General features: G+C 38.5%; 1 protein-coding gene across 5 annotated transcripts in view; it reads left to right on the top strand.

Annotated features, from left to right (window-relative positions):
- The window catches only part of Naaladl2 (N-acetylated alpha-linked acidic dipeptidase like 2), a 1,327,651-nt gene that overhangs the window by 926,642 nt on the left and 379,433 nt on the right, over positions 1 to 21,576 (top strand). For all 5 annotated transcript variants that reach the window (XM_060378133.1, XM_060378134.1, XM_060378132.1 and 2 more), the window contains one exon: positions 1,434 to 1,577. In XM_060378133.1, coding sequence (XP_060234116.1) covers positions 1,434 to 1,577 — 144 coding nt within the window. The remainder of the gene's footprint in view (positions 1 to 1,433; positions 1,578 to 21,576) is intronic.

Here is a 21,576-nt window from a genome sequence, read left to right as displayed (position 1 = left end):
CAGATATTCCATTGTCTCTGCTGTTATTCAAAATGTATGTCACGCCAGCTGCCTCCATCAACACTGCAACATGAGGTTTCTGGGAAAAAACCTTGGGGCCTTGAACTAGTATTTCCTGCTTGAGCCATCTTCCCAACACTGAGGTTCAGCTTTATTCATTACACTGACTCGTCGTCACATGTCACTGAGGTTTACCTTCATGTCTCATGTATCCCATCTCAAGTTCTTGCCCCAGTCTCCTTTCTCCTGAGACACAACTTTCCTGATTCTACTGATTCTGAGGGCATTATTTCTAGTGATACTATACTATTGCATTTTTGTATACAACCTCTGATCCTGTTAAAGCTAATTACTGTCTTCAGAGGATACTGATTTTCCAGTATGTCTGGGAATTCTTTAAATCCTAATTCTACTCTTACTGTAAATGTTCGCTGGAGCCCTTAGTTCACATCTGCCATGTATCCCCATTCATTCTGTCTTCCTGGAGGCTTTCTGTAGCCTCTTGGATGCTGCTGACAGCTTCACTTTTCTGGGCAGATGATTTTTGTTGAGAGCTTGCTCTCAAGAAGGGCAGAATTAAGTTGATTTTAGTTTTCAATACGAGTAAGATTCATTGACTCTGGCTTTAAGTGGGGGAGTTCTCAGACAAGTTGTTTTTATCAGTGGCTTCCTGATTTTCATTAATTTTAAAAGGTCTTTTCTACTGATCTGTTTATATCTGCTTCTAACAAATGCTCTATAGCTGGAAGGCACTGGTCACAGAGATTTCCGTAAGGATTCTTGGCAATCTTAATCCTATCATGTTTAACAAGGGGAATTTCATCATTGTCTAAAGCCTCCCTCTTCTGTATCCCACCACTTCCCACTGGCATAAGGAATAGCCAAGAATCTACAGTGGCTGAGTGTGAGCAAGGGGCAGAGACGTTCTGTAAACAATATTGCACAGGTCTCCCTTCTTTATCCTGTTGAAAGTATTAGCAGCTGCCAGTTCATTGGGCATCTGAATTCCATGCTACAAGCCACATTCCTTCTCAGTCTTCTCGCCATAGCCTCCCTCGCTGGGATCCACTATGCTATCAGCTATTTAATCGTTTTTCAGCTCCTACAATCCAGCCACAGACCAGTGCAGTCTTGGTTCTGGTGCCTTTCTGTGTCTCCATTCCTTTCTTGTTACCTTTGAATGATGTTAGCAGAATTGGTGGTAATTTTATGTGTACATCGTTAAGGAAGATACATAATATTACCAGACTAAATAATTTTTAGAGTGTTTCAAATATCTTTAACAAGGAGACAGGATATAATTGAAGAGTGAATAAACAAATAAATGTAAACCTACTATTCAAAATCCATCCACCTGATCGCAAAGAACTTGTCTGTGATTGTTTTCAGTGTCCATTGTCTAAGGATTTGGCTCTTTTCTCTTTTGAATTCAGATGGAAGCTTCAGACAAAACCGACAAAACCTCACCCACCTATTAGTGCAGCCCATCTCAGCATCCCTCGCCAAAGTGCTCATCTCTTCGCCGAAACTGAGAGTAGAAAATGATGCCTGTAGACCTCTGGAACTCCCACACAATGGTAAGGTAGCTTGTGCTTCAACACATCTGGTGAATGCTTTAAAAACTTTGGTCATATAATTTTTTTAAATATCTTAAATCAAAAGGTCTAGAATTATTCATTTCAAAACTACTGGTGGAAGAGAGAATCTGCATCATTCTGTGGTTCTACAGGGATGATTTTGAAATGAAATTAGTATTAAAATCTAAAAGGTTGACCAAGCTGATTTTTTTTCCAAAGAGCATAACAGGAGTTTGAACTGTTCCAAAGAAAGGAGTGTCACAAATAAAGCATTTTGTTCATGCATGGAGACCTGCTTAGCATGGCTTCACGGATTCACTTATGGCAGGCTCACAACCTGCCAAGATTCAGTGCATAGAAGCAACTATCTGGGGTGTGAAGTCTTTTAGTATAAAGCATTAAAGTCTAATTCCTGCAATTGACTAAAAAAATCCTTCTGTCTATACGCACCATTGCCTGGGAGATGCTTCTCCTTCCGTGGTGCTGTTTGTCAGGCCTTGTTGGACTTCGTAGGATAAAACTGAAGCAGTTAAGCTACCTGGGGTGGGATGAAAGTCCTGCACTCTACGATTTTTCTTTTCTGCCTCCAGCATTAAAGTTCTGAAGGAATGATTGTTTTTACATATTTTTAAATATGTCTCTGGGTGCTGTGAACTAATGCTTCAGCACTTTGGTTTTCGTGTGTGTCCAGATCAGGGTCTCAATACTGCTGGGTGTTAGAGATGTATGAATTTTTCAGTTTGTGTGTGTGTGTGTGTGTGTCTGTCTGTCTGTCTATCTGTGTGTCTCTGTGTGTATGTATGGTCTGCATTAGCGTCCATATGTCAAAGCATATGTGTGCTGATAAGAGGACAACTGTGGAAATCGATTTATTTCTTCCTGAAAGTGCTAAGTGCACACTCAGCTCACCAGGCTTGGTGGCAGGTGAATTTTCCTGGTGCGTCTTGAATTTGTTGAATCAGTGATGTGTAGAGCCCTTTGCTTTATGCATTTCAGAAACTGTCCAACTCTTATTGAACTAACATTTCCTGTGATGGCATTGTAGTTGTAATCACTCACGTAACGTCTACACTAAATGCCCTGTGCTTGCATCTACAGAAACATGGAAAAGCCCTCCATTTGTGAGAATCAAAGTTAGATTGATGCTTCAGTGTACCATAAACTGCTTTGTGTATCAATGAGTCCCTTCTCATCAAATTACAGTATCAATTGCCCTCTCTACAGTCAAATGTCTTGAAAACATATGACAATGTTCTCTAGCTGTACCTATAACATAAAATTACATATAAGATATATGAAAACTGGAAGCAAGTTGAGATAGAGTATTAAAACTTTACAACTCCAGCGTTGAAGAAGCAACAAGGAAGATCAGCTAATAAATTGGGCCATTAAACTGTTTTTTCATCTAGATAGGAATTATGTTATTATTGTTGTTGTTGCTTTACAAAAAAAATGTGCTTAAACTTAGAAAGAAAATTTGTTTTTATGAAGCTTTCATTTTTCAGAAAGCAGATTGCTCCATTTATATTTTCCAGATAATAAATGAGCATCCTGAGTGTTTGTGTGGTTAAAATTATTGTTAAACAAAGGGTAATGCCACCTTACATTTCTGCACAGAAATACTTACGACTCGCCCAAGATAATTAACTTTTAAGTGTATTATAGTAGAGGACAATGCAGCCACTTTTGATGTGAACTGACAGACTAAGATCAGAAAGGAGAGGAGAACCTCCCCTATCAGTGGACTTGGGGAGTGGCATGCAAGCAGAGGGAGGAGGGAGGGTGGGATTGGGAGGGGAGGAGGGAAGGGCTTATGGGGGGATGCAGAATGAATAAAGTGTAATTGAAAAAAAATAAAAAAAAGAGATAAAAAAAATTCCCATTAATGATGATACATGTGTTGTGTATCGAGAGGGTTCTTCACTTTGAACAAGAGCAGCACCTCTAGTTTAAAAATTAAAAATAATCTAAAGCCCACCACAAATTTATTTTGCCCTCCCCCTTTTTTTTGAGTCTTCCAGACATGGTATTGAAGCTCAGGCAGAAAATGTTAATTAATTAAGGTTGAGTAGTAGGATGTAACCCAAGGCAGCTCAGTATCCAAGTAGGTTCCCTAGTAAGGGGAACAGAGACTGTCTCTGACATGAACTCAGTGGCTGTCTCTTTGACCTCCCCACCCCCGAGAGAGGAGCAGCCTTGCTAGGACACAGAGGAGGACATTGCAGCCAGTCCTGAAGAGAACTGATAAGCTAGGATCAGATGGACAGGGAAGAGGACCTCCCCTATCAGTGGACTTAGAGAGGGGCAGGGAGGAGATGAGGGAGGGAGGGTGGGATTGAGAGGGAATGAGGGAGGGGGCTACAGCTGGGATACAAAGTAAATGAACTGTAATTAATGGTAAAAAAAATAAAAATAAAAAATAAAACATTTAAAAAAAGAAAAACATGTGTGCATATCAAGTAATTATTTTACTTATTTAGCTTATTGTGCACAAAATTCAGAATTCTAGAAAATGTAACCAGTTTTCTCCATTACAAGTACTTTATCAACATCTTTCTCTTTCATAGTTTTTTACCTTTGCCAACATTCTTAAACAATATATAGTAATTAGGTTGGAGGGCTCTATAAACTTATAAATGGTTTCTAATTGGCTCAAGTAAATTTCATCTAACAAAGGCCATCCAAATATAGTAAGTCAAGATTCGTTTTCTAAATTTTATTTGAGCAATGTCCCATTGTAACACTAGAAGAAAATGAAAAAGCAGATAAGTGTGGACTCACTGCTTCATCACTGGGACCATGAGAATATGTAGTACTGGCTACTGGAGCCAAAGGTGAGTAGAGTTATCTTTGTATGGGAGAAAGAGAGAGATGCAGATAGAGATGGAGATTAAGGGGAAGAGGCAGAGATAGATGGAGGGATTCTTATCCACTAAGGGAAGCAGTCGTATCTGAAGCAAAATTCATTGGCATTGCCAAAAATACAAGCCAATATATTTCCTTTTAAATGTAACAAATTTGTGTTTATTTTTCATTTACTTACAATCAAAAGCTATCTAAGTGGTGCACATAATGTAAGTTGGATAAAGGAAGGAATTGAACTGCCAGCACTCATGAAATAGGTTCAGGATATAAACAGAAGAGAGCAGGAAATTATATGGAGAGTCCTGAGGGAAGTAAACCAGAAGAGCCAGAAGAACTGCCTTTGCCTAAATAGAGACAGATTGTTTGTGCAGCTTAAACCACTGGATGCCCTGGATTTTTTTTTTTTTTTTGGTCTCTCTTTGAAAAGCCTATCAGCTAATCGAGTATGTTGTCAGACATTTCAGTTGAGGTTCAACCAGAACATAAAAATCTCAGTTTCAAAAATTAATTTGAACTCGTGTTTAGGAGTTGTGACTACAGTGAAAATATTGAAGTGACAAACTATAAAATAGGTTAAGATAACTTAGGTGGAAAAGATACAAACATCAAGTGTACAAGAGGAATTTTGGTAAACTAGATTAATTCAATATTTGGAGGGAGAATTTTTCATACTTTAACAAATGTATCAATGAAGACAAGTTCTTTCATAAGTAGACCATGTAAACTACAAACATATCAGCTTAAATACAGAGAAAAATGGTAACATAACTCTGATTTCCTTATTCACAATTTGGCAACCTCTTTGGTGAAAATTAATTTCATTAGAATAATTTAACCACAGTAAACTGATAATGTCATTTATGATTTTCACAATTTTTAAATGCATTTTAAATATCTATACTTTTTAGTTTGTTAGTGGCTACTTGAAAGAATTCACATGTATATTTTTAGCAGATATTTCACACATATTTAATATATTATGTTATAAATTGTGATTATACAAAAAGTTATCCAAAATAGTTCATTGTAACTGTTCAAAACATAATTATTAACAAAAAATGTTCACTTATATTTTTTCTAACATGATGCTACATATGGAACCTTTAATAGTATTAGTACTAGCCTCAAGTATAGAAGAATTTTAATCCAGCATCATGGCTGCTCTGGCAAGAAATCACACCTAAATACCTTCTAGGTCTATGTGATTTGGTGGGAGTGCAGATATGCCCTTAGTATACTCCTTTAATCCAAATAATGAAAGTAATATTAGTTTATAGAATGAAGCAGCAATGTGTAAAAATAATGTCTAAAAGAGGGACAGACAAAGTGATAAATAAGAGAAAGATCTGACAGAATGAGTCAGACAGAAAGTAACACCCAACTTCACAAGATCAGACAGGAAAGAGAGGCAACTCAGAGTAGGAGGAGGAAGAGAAAAGGGAGAAGAAGATAGTGTGTATGTTACTTTTACTGAGACAGTTTTAGAGAACTGGCAGAGAGAACGAGGCAGAGAGTGAAAAGAAGGGAGATTAGAATATGTTTCTAGAGTTAGCTTGAGGCCAAGCAGAATAATATTCAATCAGAAGCCTCAGAGAGAAGCCAGATTGAATAAGTTAGCTTGGAGAGAAATTTGGGCCAGAACAGCTGGGTTAAAACAGCCAGCGAGAGTTCAGAAAGAGTTATAAAGGGAGAGTTAATTCAGCAGTAAATCTCAGGGGCTGAATTTTATTAAACCTAGTTTAGCAGACTGAGGCTGGAAGCTGCAGCCTTCAAGGTTTGCAGAAGATAAAACTGTATGGGAGCTAGAAGCTTCTAGGTCTTGGCCTAGGGACAGTTAGAACAGAAGAAAGAAATGCTCTGGAATCAGCCCAAGTCATGTCTTTGTACAGATTGGGTACGGCTCTCATCTCATCCCCACATCACAGGAAGTAAAAATAACATTTGTACTCAAGGTTGTTCTATGAGAGAGAAATCTAAGAGACACTCTTTTTCTAGATAGGTAGATAGATAGATAGATAGATAGATAGATAGATAGATAGATAATTATTGACATTATATATTGGGTAGAATCAGTGTGTTAGATCACAGTAGTAAAGACGTGTCTGGCTAGCAATGAAGGCTAGATGTTAGGAATTGCTGTACTCCTTAGTCGTGACTCTCAATTCTCAAGCCCAGTGAACCTAGGAGTCTGGGCTGGAAGCTAAGAACAGAGTAAACTGTGGAACTACAGATCAGCATTCATGAGCTGCCAGTCTGAAGTCCTCGGATAAAAGGAAAAAGAGCTTCAGAATTCACTTTGAAGGACTGTTCATGAAGGATCTGAAATAGAGAACACAGGTGTGAGACCTATTGTCCAAAGTCCACAGACAGTAGAGTCAGACCTGTTTCCTGGGGAGTGAAGGTAGGGCTTACCCAGGGTGACAGAACTGTCATTCGCTTGAACTTCCCAGGTTTCCTGCATTTGGTTTCAGCGGGTAGCTATTAGAAAGGATTCAGCATGAATTTTTTTGTTTGTTAAACACTAAAAAGAAAGTGGAGATGTGCACTTTGAAGTAAAATAATTTTCACATATACTATCAAATGTTTCAGTGTTGTTTTTGTAGCCTTCTTACATTCTTTTAAAGCATTTCTCTACACTTGACAAATTACAGAACCTTCAACTAAACTTTGGAGTTTATATATGTGATAAAATCTAATGCAACATATGCCATCTATTTTGATGATCTGTTTCTCACAATGGACAGATGTTGTAATTTACAAAGTTACAACCTACTAGAAATCCCTTGCTCCTTTTCTGTTTTTACATCCTGCTATATTACAACACTTTTTGTAATTGTTATCTTTACAGATGTTCAAATATATCTTGTATGTTGCATGTATAAGCTGCATAAGCACACGCTTTCTGGTCTTTCACTCTCTGTGCTAACACTGACTCTTCCATGAAGTGTTGCTGTGGCTCCTCTCTGGTTGGCTCATTTGCTTACTCCTTCTGGCAGGCTTTAGTATGTGTATGCTACTAGCCACTAAGATATGAAATCTCTCTGACCAGGATGAATAAATTAAAGTTCATTAGAAAACACTGTTTATTCTTTGTTTCTATATTTCAATTCTTTGTAGTTTCCCCTGTAGTCCACGCTTTCTGATCTGTGCCCTACGGGTATATGAAAGGACTGTAGACCATGTCATTTGCAGGTAATATTCTACTAAATTTGGACTAAATTACTCTCCTGAGCTATTCAAATATTCTAAATCTTGGTAGTCTGGAAAAAATACCCACTGTGAGTATGATTCTTCTATCTCCTTGGGGTGTCAATTTTTTTAAAAACTTCTATGCTTTGAGCTTACTTCTTAGGTGTTTAGCATCCATACCTTTCTTGAAAATTACTAGATTCACTCACAATAATAAAAAAATGTGACATTCTTTCTGTTTAGCAATGCATGCCTTCAATAGTGTTTGGCCCAAGAAACATTTAGCCTAAGATTTTTTGTTGTTGTTTTGTTTATTTTGGGTATTTTGGTAACTTTATGATTTAATTTATTTGTTTTTTTTTTGCTTTCTATTTTTCTAAGTCTCAATCTTTCTTTCAATATGTCTCACTTACAGCAAATAATTAACATTTCAAGTGTAGTGGTTTATACTTGAACTGGAGCGTTTGATCAAATATATTTTTTATAATATCTATGTCCACGTATCTCTGACATTAACTTGGCATTTCTGTCTAGACCGCATGCTTTTTCTTTTGTTTATATTTCCTATCAGTATACTAGTATATTTCCTTAAGTATATTAGAAGTTATAAATACTTTTTGTGTTCTTTTGAAGTTACTGTAATAATTTATCCCTAGAAATTCCTTTATTCTCTTCGTACTTCAGGAGAACTAGTTCTCGTTTTCTTTTTTTTGTCTGAATGCAGTTAAGTAAGGCAGACCTTTAAAATACCTAATTCATAGAGCAAGAGTCATTAATTTGTTTTATTAAAACAAGCTACTTATTGGGGGCTGGGAGAATCTTTAATTTTATTAATTGCCCTTTTTAATAACAAACTAGCAGCTTGCAAACAAGAAAGAGGTTTGATATTCAGTAAACAGTAACAAGAAATTAGAATGAGATGTAGGGCAACGGATAGCACTAGAATTTCAGTCTTTAGAAATGTCCTGCCTGCAGGATCATAGTCTGTTACCATCCTTGCACCTCACAGAGCTATTGGAAAAGTGTCTCAGATTCATCAAATTCCCTTAGCTTCTAAACAAATAGATTTTATATAATTTATTTGTATTCATATTATAACTTAAATTTTGACCTAACAATGGGTTAAAGTTTGCTGATTTTAATATATTCATATCAGAATTTATTTATCATGGTGAATTATTCTTACTGATAAATTTAGTCCAGTTCCCCAGGCTACCATAGTACAGTAAAGAAAGTCATCTCCAGCTCTTACTATTTCCCAGTTCTTACCTAAAATTCCGTTCACCTGCCCAACAGTTGCCCATCCGGCTCAGCATCTTCTTTGATAGTCTGAAGGGTAGAGGCTTTCAGAGGCCCTCTGTGGTAGGTTCCTAGGTTGTTTCCTGTTTTCTTCTTCTTCTGATGTCCATCCTCTTTGCCTTTTGGGTGGGGACTGGACTCTTGCCTGATGCGTCTAAAACAAAAAGGGGGACCTGTAGAGAGCTGCGGAATGCTATGCCTTAAAGATGGAGCTGGTTTCCGCCTTCCACCTTCCCGATGGTGAGTGCTCTCTGTCATGAACAATTCCACATTTGGCTAAGGCCGAGGATCTGGCTTGCTTCCAGGTATGTGGACCTATCTGCATTGCCCCCATGGCACGCCTGGGTTGGCTACCCAGAGGCCATTTAAGCTGTGGGCTGGCTTTTTCCGGGGTCCGAGGATTGTTCAATGTTCCTGAATAAACAGCATTGAAAAAAAAAAAAAAAAAGAAAGTCATCTCCTCTCTGTGTATTCATATCTTAGCAATAAAAACAACTGAGTTGACATTTATACAAGATTAATTGACTTAGAAGGAAAGGTGATATTATTAAAGTAAATAATACAGTAAAAGTGAGCACTGAATGGTCATTTAGCCAGTGAACCATGTACAGGACGTAGTACTAAGCCAAACAGGAAAGATATGTCATTGCTGTTACCACTTAACCTGGATTAGAAATTATTGCCATCTCTAACTCCAACAGCTAAGAAATGTGTGGACAGTTACAGGGAAGGGCAAAACTCAGAGTTACACAAGAGAAGCTGTTGCTTTTGGTTAAGCATTGTAGTCTTTGCCACCAAGAAACCAGCGAAGGAGAGTGACAGAAAGTTAATCCTGCAATCTTTCATATACACAGAACACTGTTGAACCCTTCCACTGGCTGTACTCTACCTGAGTCCAGCTTTCTGAGAACCAGAATGATGTGGTCCACAGAAGCTATTCTCCTCTGGCACTGGCATGGAAAAAGTGAAGATAGATTTCATAGACAAATGGGAGCTGTGTATTGATCAGGTGGTTTTACAGAAGATTAGTTTTTAGATTGATCCTATGATTTGTGAGTTGTTGAGGTTTAGTAGAATGATGTGGAGAATCAATCAATTTTCTCAAATTTCACTCTCACTGAAAAAAAAAAAAAACTTTTGCTTCCCTTTCTTATAGTTATATTCATCAGCATGTCTCTTTAATTATACAACCTTAATATCTAACATGAAAACATGGATATTTTTTCAAATGCATGAATGCAGGTGAGAATGTATTTGTGGAGCTAATGGAGATATGACTAGCTACATTACTTTTTTAAAAAAAAATTTATTTTGTTTTAGACGCATCAGGCAAGAGTAGAGGTCTGAACTCTGATATTAGAAATAAATTGGGACTTTGTACCGATGTTCATTTAGGTGTCATCCACCCAAAGAGCATCAGACCAGTCCGATACCTTTTTCTCAGAGGCGGGACCTGGGGCATCAACCCGCATGCAATCAGACATGCTCTTCTCTGGGTCCAAAGCGGCTGACCCTGAGTGCAGTGCTTAGCCTCGCATCCTGAGCGTATCATTTTAGCTTTTTATGGTATCCAACCAAAAAGGGGGAACTGTAGAGAGCTGCGGAATGCTATGCCTTAAAGATGGAGCTGGTTTCCGCCTTCCACCTTCCCGATGGTGAGTGCTCTCTGTCACGAACAACTCCACATTTGGCTAAGGCCGAGGATCTGGCTTGCTTCCATGTATGTGGACCTATCTGCATTGCCCCCATGGCACGCCTGGGTTGGCTACCCAGAGGCTATTTAAGCTGTGGGCTGGCTTTCCCCGGGGTCCGAGGATTGTTCAATGTTCCTGAATAAACTGCATTGAAAAAAAAATTTATTAATTACACTTTATTCACTTTGTATCCCCCCATAAACCCCCCCTCCTCCCCTCCTAAACCTACTTTCCCTCCCCCTTCTCCACACATGCTCCTCCCCAAGTCCACTGATAGGGGAGGTCTTCCTCTCCTTCCTTCTGATCCTAGTCTATCAGATCTCATCAGGAGTGGCTGCATTGTCTTCTTCTGTGGCCTGGTAAGGCAACTCCCTCCTCAGGGGGAGGTGATCAAAGAGCAGGCCAATCAGTTCTCTAAGAGCAACAACCAATAAATGGGACCTCATGAAACTGAAAAGCTTCTGTAAAGCAAAGGACACCATCATCAAAACAAAACGACTGCTTACACATTGGGAAAGAATCTTCACCAACCCTCTATCTGACAGAGAACTAATATCCAATATATATAAAGAACTAAAGAAGCTGAAAAGCAGCAAACCAAGTAATCCAATTAAAAAATGGGAAACAGAGCTACATTACTTTTCAGAAATGTATTAGTTGCACTGTCATAGTGTACAGCAGCTAATATTTTGATACTTGGTGTAATAGATGACATTTTTAAAAGATTACAAAACACCACTTATGGAATTATTGAAAACATGATTCTATAACAGCATTTAATCCCTATGGAATGTAGAAAAATTGAAAAACACGCACACACACACACACACACACACACACACACATACACACACACTCCAAACCCCCGATTGTGGAAGGAATTCTACTTTAAATTCACCTACAAACATTTTCAAGCATTGAGAATGGAAAATATTTCTATTAAAATTAGAAAACCTAAAAAGACCCATGTCTAGAAAAGATCATCCTAAGTGAGGTATCTAAGAAGCAGAAAGACACACATTCTATACACTCACTTATAAGTGGATATTAGACATATAATACAGGATAAAAATACTAAAATCTGTATAGCTAAAGAAGCTAAGCAAGAAAGAGGACCCTGGGCAAGATCAATCCTCATGTAGAAAGGCAAATGGGACAGACACTGAAAGAGGGAGAAAACAGGAAACAAGACAGGAGCCTATCACAGAACACCCCTAAAAGACTCTACCTAGCTGTGTATAAAAGCAGATGCTGAGGCTCATAACCAAACTTTGGGCAGAGTGGAATCATATGAAAGAAGGGAGAGATAGTAAGACCTGGAAGGGACAGCAACTCCATAAGGAAAGCAACAGAGCCAAAAATAAAAAAAAATCTGGCACAGTTGTCTTTTCTGAGACTGATACTCCAACCAAGGACCATTCATGGAGATAACCCAGATGCCCTGCACAGATGTAGCCCATGGCAGCTCAGTGCCCAAGAGGGTACCCTAATAATGGAAACAGGGACTGTCTTGTACATGAACTCAGGGGCTAGCTCTTTGATCACTGCCCCCTGAAGGGGGAGCAGATTTGCCAGGCCACAGAGGAAGACAATGCAGCCAGTCCTGATGAGACCTGATAAGCTAGGGTCAGATGGAAGGGGAGGAGGTCCTCCCCATCAATGGACTTGGAGAGGGGCATGGGAGGAGATGAGGGAGGGGTAGTGGGATTGGGAGAGAATGGGGGATTGAGCTACAGCTGGGATACAAAGTGATTAAACTGAAATTAATATAAAATTAAAATTTAAAAAAAAGGACCAGTGTCTAGGGTAGCAAGAGAAGTTAATTACGATGGAATTCAAAGCTGACAGCAAGAGTTATTCTTCAAATTTATGTGGCTGACTTTGGGTTATTTCCAAAATACTACTACTGTTTGCTACTTTTGTTCATAGACAAAGTCTTGTTAGCGTTGTGAGTCAGAGACAAAAACTAGTTGACTTTTAAAATGGGCCGAAGTGGAAGACTGTGTTGTCTCTGGAATATGAATCTGTAGCAGATATTTTCTGAGCCTGGTGAAATTAAGGGATAGTAGAAGCATTCTCTTTCATGTCTCTTAAGTCTGACACAACTCACCCTATTTGAATACGAATGGTTCTGATTGAATTAAATGTCATGCTGAAATCTTTTGAACTTCAGATGTCATATTTCAAAGCTGTCATTTTGCAGCAAGAAAAACAGAAACTCTTTGGTGAAGTGAGTTGGAAAGATAATTTAAGTAGCTGGATATCTACACATATGTATGCACTAAGTATTTCAATAATCAATTGCATTTGACTCTTCTCAAAATTTTCCTCATTTCAAATTTCGAGTCATTTCTTTTTTTTTTTTCCAATGCAGTTTATTCAGGAACATTGAACAATCCTCGGACCCCGGGGAAAGCCAGCCCACAGCTTAAATAGCCTCTGGGTAGCCAACCCAGGCGTGCCACGGGGGCAATGCAGATAGGTCCACATACATGGAAGCAAGCCAGATCCTCAGCCTTAGCCAAATGTGGAATTGTTCGTGACAGAGAGCACTCACCATCGGGAAGGTGGAAGGCGGAAACCAGCTCCATCTTTAAGGCATAGCATTCCGCAGCTCTCTACAGTTCCCCCTTTTTGTTTTAGACGCATCGCGAGTCATTTCTGATTTGGAAATAAGATTTGTATTAATGAAACCTTGAAAGAATAACAAAAGTATATTTTCTCTTAGCTACTCAAAAGCAAACAAGAGACAGAGTAACTCCCACATCTGAGCCCTCCCAAAACAAATAACACAAACTATAACCACTGGCATCCTTCAGCGTCACTTTCCACCAGCACCATTTAACTTGAGTCAAACATTTCAACAGTATCTAGATTTCAGAAAGCTCATGTGCTGCACAGAGCTATTTTCTTGACAGTTCCCTTTAATCTGACTTCAAATTTCAACCATTACTTGTTTTATTTTAAGATGACATAGCAGTTCTTCAAATTGCCCTATTTGCAACTTCCAAATTAATATTTCAGGCCAAGTCTGAACTGATGTACCATCCTGCCAACATTTCATTCTCTCTTAATTTTTTATTTATTTATTTATCTATTTATTTATTTCAAATTTTATTCACTTTCTATCCCAGCTATAGAGCCCTCCCTTGCCCCCTCCCAAATCCTGCCCTCCCTCCCTCTTCTCCTCCCGTGCCCTTCCCATGTCCAATGATACTGGAGGTCCTCCTCCCCTTCCCTCTGACCCTAGCCTATCAGGTCTCATCAGGACTGGCTGCATTGTCTTCCTCTGTGGCCTGGCAAAGCTGCTTCCTCTAGGTAGAGGTGATCAAAGAGCCAGCGACTGAGTTCATGTCCAAGACAGTGCCTGTTCCTCTTACATACTTATACACTGAGCTGCTATGGGCTACATCTGAGCAGGGGTTCTAGTTATCTTATCATGGTCCTTGTTTGGAGTAACAGTCTCACAAGAGACTCCTGTGCCCAGATGTTTTGGCTCTGTTGCTCTCCTTGTGGAACTCCTGTCTCCAGGTCTTTCTATCTCCCCCTTTTTTTCATAATATTCCCTGCACTCTGCCCAAAGTTTGGCTAAGAGTCTCAGCATCTGCTTTGATACCCTGCTGGGTATAGTCTTTCAAAGACCCTTTGTGGTAGATCCTATCCTGTTCCTTGTTTTCTCCCTCTTCTTATGTCTATCCCGTTTGCCTTTCTGAACAAGGATTTATGATCTCACCCAGGGTCCTTCTTCTTGCTTAGCTTTTTTAGGTTTACAGATTTTATTATGTTTATCCTATATTGTATGTCAAATTCCACTTATAAGTGAGTATATACCACGTGTGTGTTTCTGCTTTTGGGATACCTTACTCAGGATGATCTTTTCTAGTACTACCATTTGTCTGCAAATTTCATGATTTCCTTGTTTTTAATTGCTGAGTATTATTCCATTGTGTAAATGTACCACAATTTCTGTATGCATTCCTCAGCTGAGGGACATCTGCATTGTTTCCAGATTATAGCTATTAAGAATAAAGCTGCTAAAAACATGGTTGAGCAAATATCCTTGTTGCATACTTGAGCATCTTTTGGATATACGCTTATGAGTGGTAGAGATGGATCTTGAGACAGCACTCTTCTTAATCGTCTAAGAAAGCACCACCAGTTTGATTTCCAAGGTGGTTGTACAAGTTTACATTCTCACCAGCAGTGGAAGAGAGTTCCCTTTCTCCACATCCTCTCCAACATAAGTTGTCATTTGAGTTTTTGATCGTAGCCAGTCTGATGGGTGTAAGGTGAAATCTCAGGGTCATTTGCATTTGCATTTCCCTGATAACTAAGGATGTTGAATATTTTTAAGTGTTTTCTTTCATTTTTTTCCTTTCTATATTTCTTGACAGAGAATTCTGTTTAACTATGTACCATATTTTTTAATTGGATTACTTAATTTGTTGCTGTTTAACTTTTTGCGTTCTGTATGTATTTCGGTTATTAGCCCTCTGTCAGATATAGAGTTGGTGAAAATTCTTTCCCAGTCTGTAGCCTGTTACTTGTTCTGATGACAGTGTCCTTTACTTTACAGAAGCTTTAGAATTGCATGAGGTCCCATTTATTGATTGTTGCTCTTAGAGCCTGTGCTGTTTGTGTTCTGTTCAGGAGATTGTCTCCTGTGCCAATGAGTTCCAGACTCTTCCTCTCTTGTTCTTCTAATAGGTTTAGTGTGTCTGGTTTTATGTTGAGGTCTTTGATCCACTTGGACTTTAGTTTTCTGCAGTGTGATTTGGATGTATTTGCATTTTTCTACATGTAGACATCCAGTTAGACCAGCACCATTTGTTGAAGATGCTGTCTTTTTTCCAAGGTATGGTTTTGGCTTCTTTGTCAGATATTAAGTATCTGTAGGTGTGTCAGTTTTTTTTTTCTGGGTCTTCTATTTGATTCCATTGATTCACCAGCCGGTTTCTATGCCAGTACCAGGCAGTTTTTATTACTATTGTTTTATAGTACAGCTTGAGATCAAGGATGGAGATATCTCCAGATGATCTTTTGTTGTACAGGATTGTTTTAGCAATTCTGGGTTTTTTGTTTTTACATATAAAATTGAGAATTGTTCTTTCAAATTCTGTAAAGAATTGTGTTGGTATTTTGATAGGGATTACATTGAATCTGTAGGTTGTTTTTGCCAGGATGGCCATTTTCATTGTTAATCTTACTAATTAACAAGTATGGGAGATCTTTTGATCTTCTGATATCTTCATTTTTTTTCTTCAGAGACTTGAAGTTTTTTCCATAGGTCTTTCACTTACTTAGTTAGAGTCACAACAAAATACTTTATGTTGTTTGTGGCTATTGTGAAGGTTGTAGTTTCCCTAATTACTTTCTCAGCCCTTTTGTCTTTCATATAGAGGAGGGCTAGTGAATTTTTTTTAATTAAATGTGTATCAAGCCACTTTGCTGAAGGTGTTTTTCAGCTGAAGGAGTTTTCTGGTTGAATTTTGGGCATCACTCATGTATACTATCATATCATATGTAAACAGAGATATTTTGGCTTCTTCCTTTCCAAACTGAATCCCCTTGATCTCCTTCATTTCTCTTGTTGCTCTAGCAAGGACATCACGAACTATGTTGAAGAGATTTGGAGAAAGTGGGAAGCCTTGCCTTGTCCCTGATTTCAATGGGATTGATTTAAGTTTCTCTCCATTTAGTCAGATGTTAGCTATAGGCTTGCTGTATATTGGCTTTATTATATTCATGTTTGTGCCTTGTATCCTTGTTCTCTGTAAGACTTTAAACATGAACGGGGGTGTTGGATTTTGTCGAATGCTTTTTTAACATCTAAGGAGATGATCATGTTTTTGTTGTTTTTTTTTGTTTGTTTGTTTTTTGTTTTCTTTCAGCTTGTTTATATGGTGGATTACATTGAGGGATTTCAGTATATTGAATCATCCCTGCATTCCTCAGATGAAGCCCACTTGTCACGGTGGATGATATATTTTATGTGTTCTTAGATTTGATTTGAGAGTATTTTTTGAGTATTTTTGCATCAATTTTCATGAGAGAGATAAGTCTGAATTCTCTTTTTTTGTTGAGTCTTTATGTGGTGACTATGGCCCCATAAAATGAGTTTGATTATGTTTATTCTGTTTCTATTTTGTGGAATAGTTTGAAGAGAATTGGAGCTAGCTCTTCTTTGAAGGTCTGGTAGAAATCTGTCCTGAAATCATCTGGCCCTTGGCGACCACTTCTATTTCCTTGGGTGATATTGAACTATTTAACTAATTTAATAAGTTATAATATACCTTGTCTGGGGTTGGCTTAACAACTTTACTATGGAAGTTTGCAATCATACACAAGTCCAGAGACAACAGTTTAAATGAACCTTTGAACAGACCACACAACTTTAGGTAGATCATTTTTATTCTTTCTTAAATTTTGATCTGACATATTATCACCAAGTTGCTGCCATTACTAAAGTTTTCGAAATCAAATCTCATAGATTTCGATGAATGTTTCAGTGGATTTTCTAAATGAGATAGGCATGAAAACACTATAGATACAATCCCAAGCATGTTTAGCAAAATTAGCATTCTGTAATCTTACCCAGTCATTACTGCAAGTTTAAATGTCTTTGTTATCTATAAAATTATATCATTTTTTTAAACCAGAATTTAATTGATGCCTTCGTGTTAGATTTGTTCTTTGAAAACTCTAAAATTCATTAAACTAACAGGAACTCAATGACTGGCTCTTTGACCTCCCCACCTCCCAAGGGAGGAGCAGTACTGTTAGGCCACAGAGGAGGACTTTGCAGCCAGTCTTGAAAATACCTGACAAAAGGGAGTCATATGAAAGGGGAGGAGGTCCTCCCCTACTAGTGGACTTGGAAAGGGGCAGGGAGGAGATGAGGGAGGGAGGGTGGGAATGGGGAGGGAATGAGGGATACAGCTGGGATACAGAATTACAAAATGTAACTAATGAGAAAAATAAAATTATGGAAAAGAAAAAAAAGAAAAAGAAAAAAATAACGGGTTTTCCTTTCCCACTGCCATTAAATTTTAATTAATTAATTTTGCTGTCCTGTGTATTGATTTGTCTCCTAAATGCTAAGCAAGTTCTAGAGCACCCAATAAGCTATATTCCCAGTGCCATTTTTAAAATCTAAGTAAAATACAGTGCTGTCCTCTCCCCATCACCATCCTTTCTCATACACTTCACTCTCAATTCCGAGCCTTCCTTTTATTAAGCATCATTGGTACATATATATATATATATAAATGAATATACAACATAAGCACAACTTGTAGATTGTATTAATTCTTAGCTGTGTGAGCTGTGTGAACTTGTTTCTAGGGCTGACACTAGGCATTGGGTAGCCTATCAGAGACACACTCCTGAGAAAGACTAAGATCTTACATGTATCACAAACTGTTCTTGAGCTCACTGTGTAGGACAGGCTAAAATTTGAACTCTTTGTCCTCCATTTCTGCTTTCCAAATCATGAGATCACAAGTCAGGCAGTAACAAACCTAGCTTCCTTGATTTTCTTTTCAATCATCCCTTTTAATAGACTTAAAAACTTGAATGATATTTAATGTTCACATGTCAGGAAATACTAGTTGAAATTACTTCAACTTTTTTAATTTTTAATTTTTATATTAATACAGTTTATTCACTTTGTATCCCAGCTGTAGCCTCCTCCCTCATTCCCTCCCAACCCCACTCTTCCTTCCCCAGTCCACTGATAGGGGAGGGCCTCCCCCCCTTCCATCTGACCCTAGCCTATCAGGTCTCATCAGGATTGGCTACATTGTCTTCTTCTGTGGCCTTGAAAGGCTGCTCTCCCCTCATGTCAGAGACAGCCCCTGTTCCCCTTACTAGATACCCACTTGGATACTAAGCTACCATAGACTACATCTAAGCAGGGGTTCTAGGTTATATCCATGAATGGTGCTTATTGGAGTATCGGTCTCAGAAAGGACCCCTGTGCCAGACTTTTTGGTTCTGTTCTTCAACTTGTGGAGCTCCTGTCCCCTCCATGACTTAAAGGCTAGGCTCCAAACCATAAATACCCCAACTTTTTAATGAGTGATAATTTTATACATGAACATAATGTGCTTTCATCACTTCTACCCCATAAATCACTCTCTTCCAATTTCTCACAGCCTTTCCACATTTTTCCTCCCGAATTTTTCTGTTTACTGGTATAAAATCAACTGAGTAAATTCTTTAATATTTTTTGAAATTTCACTTATCAAACGTTATCTATTGATGCAACCTCAGCCTATATTCTATGTCTTCTACCAGTCCTCATTTTTTCTTTTTTTATTATTAATTACACTTTTATTATTAATTTCACTTTGTATCCCCCATAAGCCTCTCCGTCCTCCACTCCTGATCCCACCCTCTCTCCTCCTTCTTCACACATGCTCCCCCCACAAGTCCACTGATAGGGAAGGTCCTCTTCTCCTTCCTTCTGATCTTAGTCTATCAGATAACATCAGGAGTGGCTGCATTGTCATCTTCTGTGGGCTTGTAAGGCTGCTCCACCTCAGGGGGAGGTGATCAAAGAGCAGGCCAATCAGATTATGTCAGAGGCAGTTCCTCTTCCCATTACTATGTAACCTACTTAGACACTGAACTGTCATGTGCTACATCTGTGCAGAGGTTCTAGGTTATCTCCATGAATAGACTTTGGTTGGAGTATGAGTCTCTGGGATGTTCCCTGTGTTCAAATTTTCTGGTTCTCTTGCTCTCCTTGTGTGGTTCCCATCCTCTCCAGCTCTTACTATTTCCCACTTCTTACATAAGATTCCATGCACTCTGCCCAACCTATAAAGGATCATCCTGAGGGAGCTGTCCCAGAAGCAGAAAGACACACATGGTATATACTCACTCATATAGACATATAACATAGGATAAACCTACTAAAAACTGTACATCTAAAGAAACTTATCAAGAGAGAGGACCCTGACTAAAATGCTCAATCCCCATCCTGAAAGACAAAGAGGTTGGACATCAGAAGAAGAAAAAAACAGGAAACAACCTAGGAACCTCCCACAGAGGGCCTCTGAAAGGCTCTGCCCTGCAGACTATCAAAGCAGACACTGAGACTTATGGCCAACTGTTGGGCAGAGTGCATGGAATCCCATTTTTTCTTAGTTTCTGGTACTATAGGATTTTAAAACCGATCTTGGACTTTTCCCACCTAAGCCTTGCTGAGAGACATTTTTCGAAAAGGTTAAAAAAAAAAAAACTTTCTTTAAGAGAGTCAGCTGTCTAGAAAGTAAGACCTGCATGCTGTTTATTATGTTTGTGGCTTTTGGAAAAGTTCTTTCCAAACCGTGGTTTTCCTGGGTTAGGGGTCCTTCAGGACCATGTATGGATATAACCTAGAACCTCCACTCAGATGTAGCCTGTGGTAGCTCAGTAACCAATTGGTTTCCCAAAGTGAGGGGAACAAGGACTATTTCTAACAGGAACTCATGACTGGCTCTTTGGTCTCCCCACCCCCGAAGGGAGGAACAGTCCTGTTAGGCCACAGAGGAGGGCTTTGCAGCCAGTCCTGAAGATACCTGATAAAACAGGATCAGATGAATGGGGAGGAGGTCCCCCCTATCAGTGGACTTGGAAAGGGGCACGGTGGAGATGAGGGAGGGAGGAAGGGACTGGGAGGGAATGAGGGATCAGGACATGGCTGGGATACAGAGTTAATAAAATGTAACTGATAAAAAAAATAATAATAAAATAAAAAAAGTTCTTTCCAATACCACTCAAGAAATAAGGCTTAGAAAGTGATTATTTTTAACATTATATTTCAAGCCAAATACATAAAATATAACTTGATGCATGCCATCTAATTATCCATCCATCTGCACATCTACCTGTCATATATCTATCTCCATCAATCACCTATTTTTACATATTATGTAAGTCTTTTTTATGACAGGTATTTGTTTCTTATGATATTAGTAGTACTAAGTAATGGAATCATTTCATCTCTATGTAATCAGTTGACATTGTTGCTTCTGTCTCCAAGGGATATCCTTCTCATCCCATCATAGTCTGAAAAGCCCAACACTATCACTTACAAGCTTTCTTCCTACACTAACACTCTTCCTGCTCCTCCCTGAAATAGCTCCCGTGTCCTCACACTGCTCAGATTCCAATATTAAACCACTTGTTGCCTTTTATGTATCATTTTAACTCTTTTATGTCTTGTGGGAGGACACAGTTTAAGACCAGGACTCAGATTACACCATCCTGAGTTAACTGGCTAAGAGTCAAATTCTCCAAATGTTACTAAACTATACTAAAACACCTTTGTTTTCTGCCAATTCAGTAGGCAGCTCCAGTACGAAGGTGTTCATGTTATTAGATGTTGTCCTAGGAAGAGAAAAATATCCTGGGGTTTTAATACAACCATCTCTGGAGACTTGAAGGAGAAAATAAATACCCAAGAAAGAAAGTTTGCTAAAGTTCTTTTCAATAGAGCTTCAACCCAACAGGCATGGAGAGACCTGTCTAACCTTATTTCTGTCTCACTTGATAATGGGTTTTTCCTCACAGACTCTGTACATGTGGTCTGAGTGCACTCAGTACAAATACCCCATGTATCCTATTTATACCACTTGTGCTGTTAATGTTTCTAAATAATCTTTGTACATTTGAACAGCCCCATATGCTTCATTATTTTCTAAGCTGTTTTTGCTTTTGAAATGTTTCTGTTGCTTTCTCCAATTTCTACTATAGAGTGTGGTGCAGAGAGCTAAACTATTCTTTGTTCAAAGTAGAGGATGACTGTTGTTGCTTCTATGAACAGGCACTTGTCCTTGGCAGGAAATTACTTTAGTAATGGCAGCAGTGGCAAATGGACCATCAGACTGCAGTTTATCAGAAGTTTTACAAAGACGTGTTACTAAAATTTAAAACAAGATCATGGTATCATTTGCTCGCAAAAA

This window comes from Meriones unguiculatus, chromosome 2, assembly GCF_030254825.1.
Source record: "Meriones unguiculatus strain TT.TT164.6M chromosome 2, Bangor_MerUng_6.1, whole genome shotgun sequence".
In the NCBI taxonomy this organism is placed as follows: domain Eukaryota; kingdom Metazoa; phylum Chordata; class Mammalia; order Rodentia; family Muridae; genus Meriones; species Meriones unguiculatus.
Note: the sequence above shows the minus strand (reverse complement) of the source record. Positions and strands in the feature narration are given on the sequence as shown.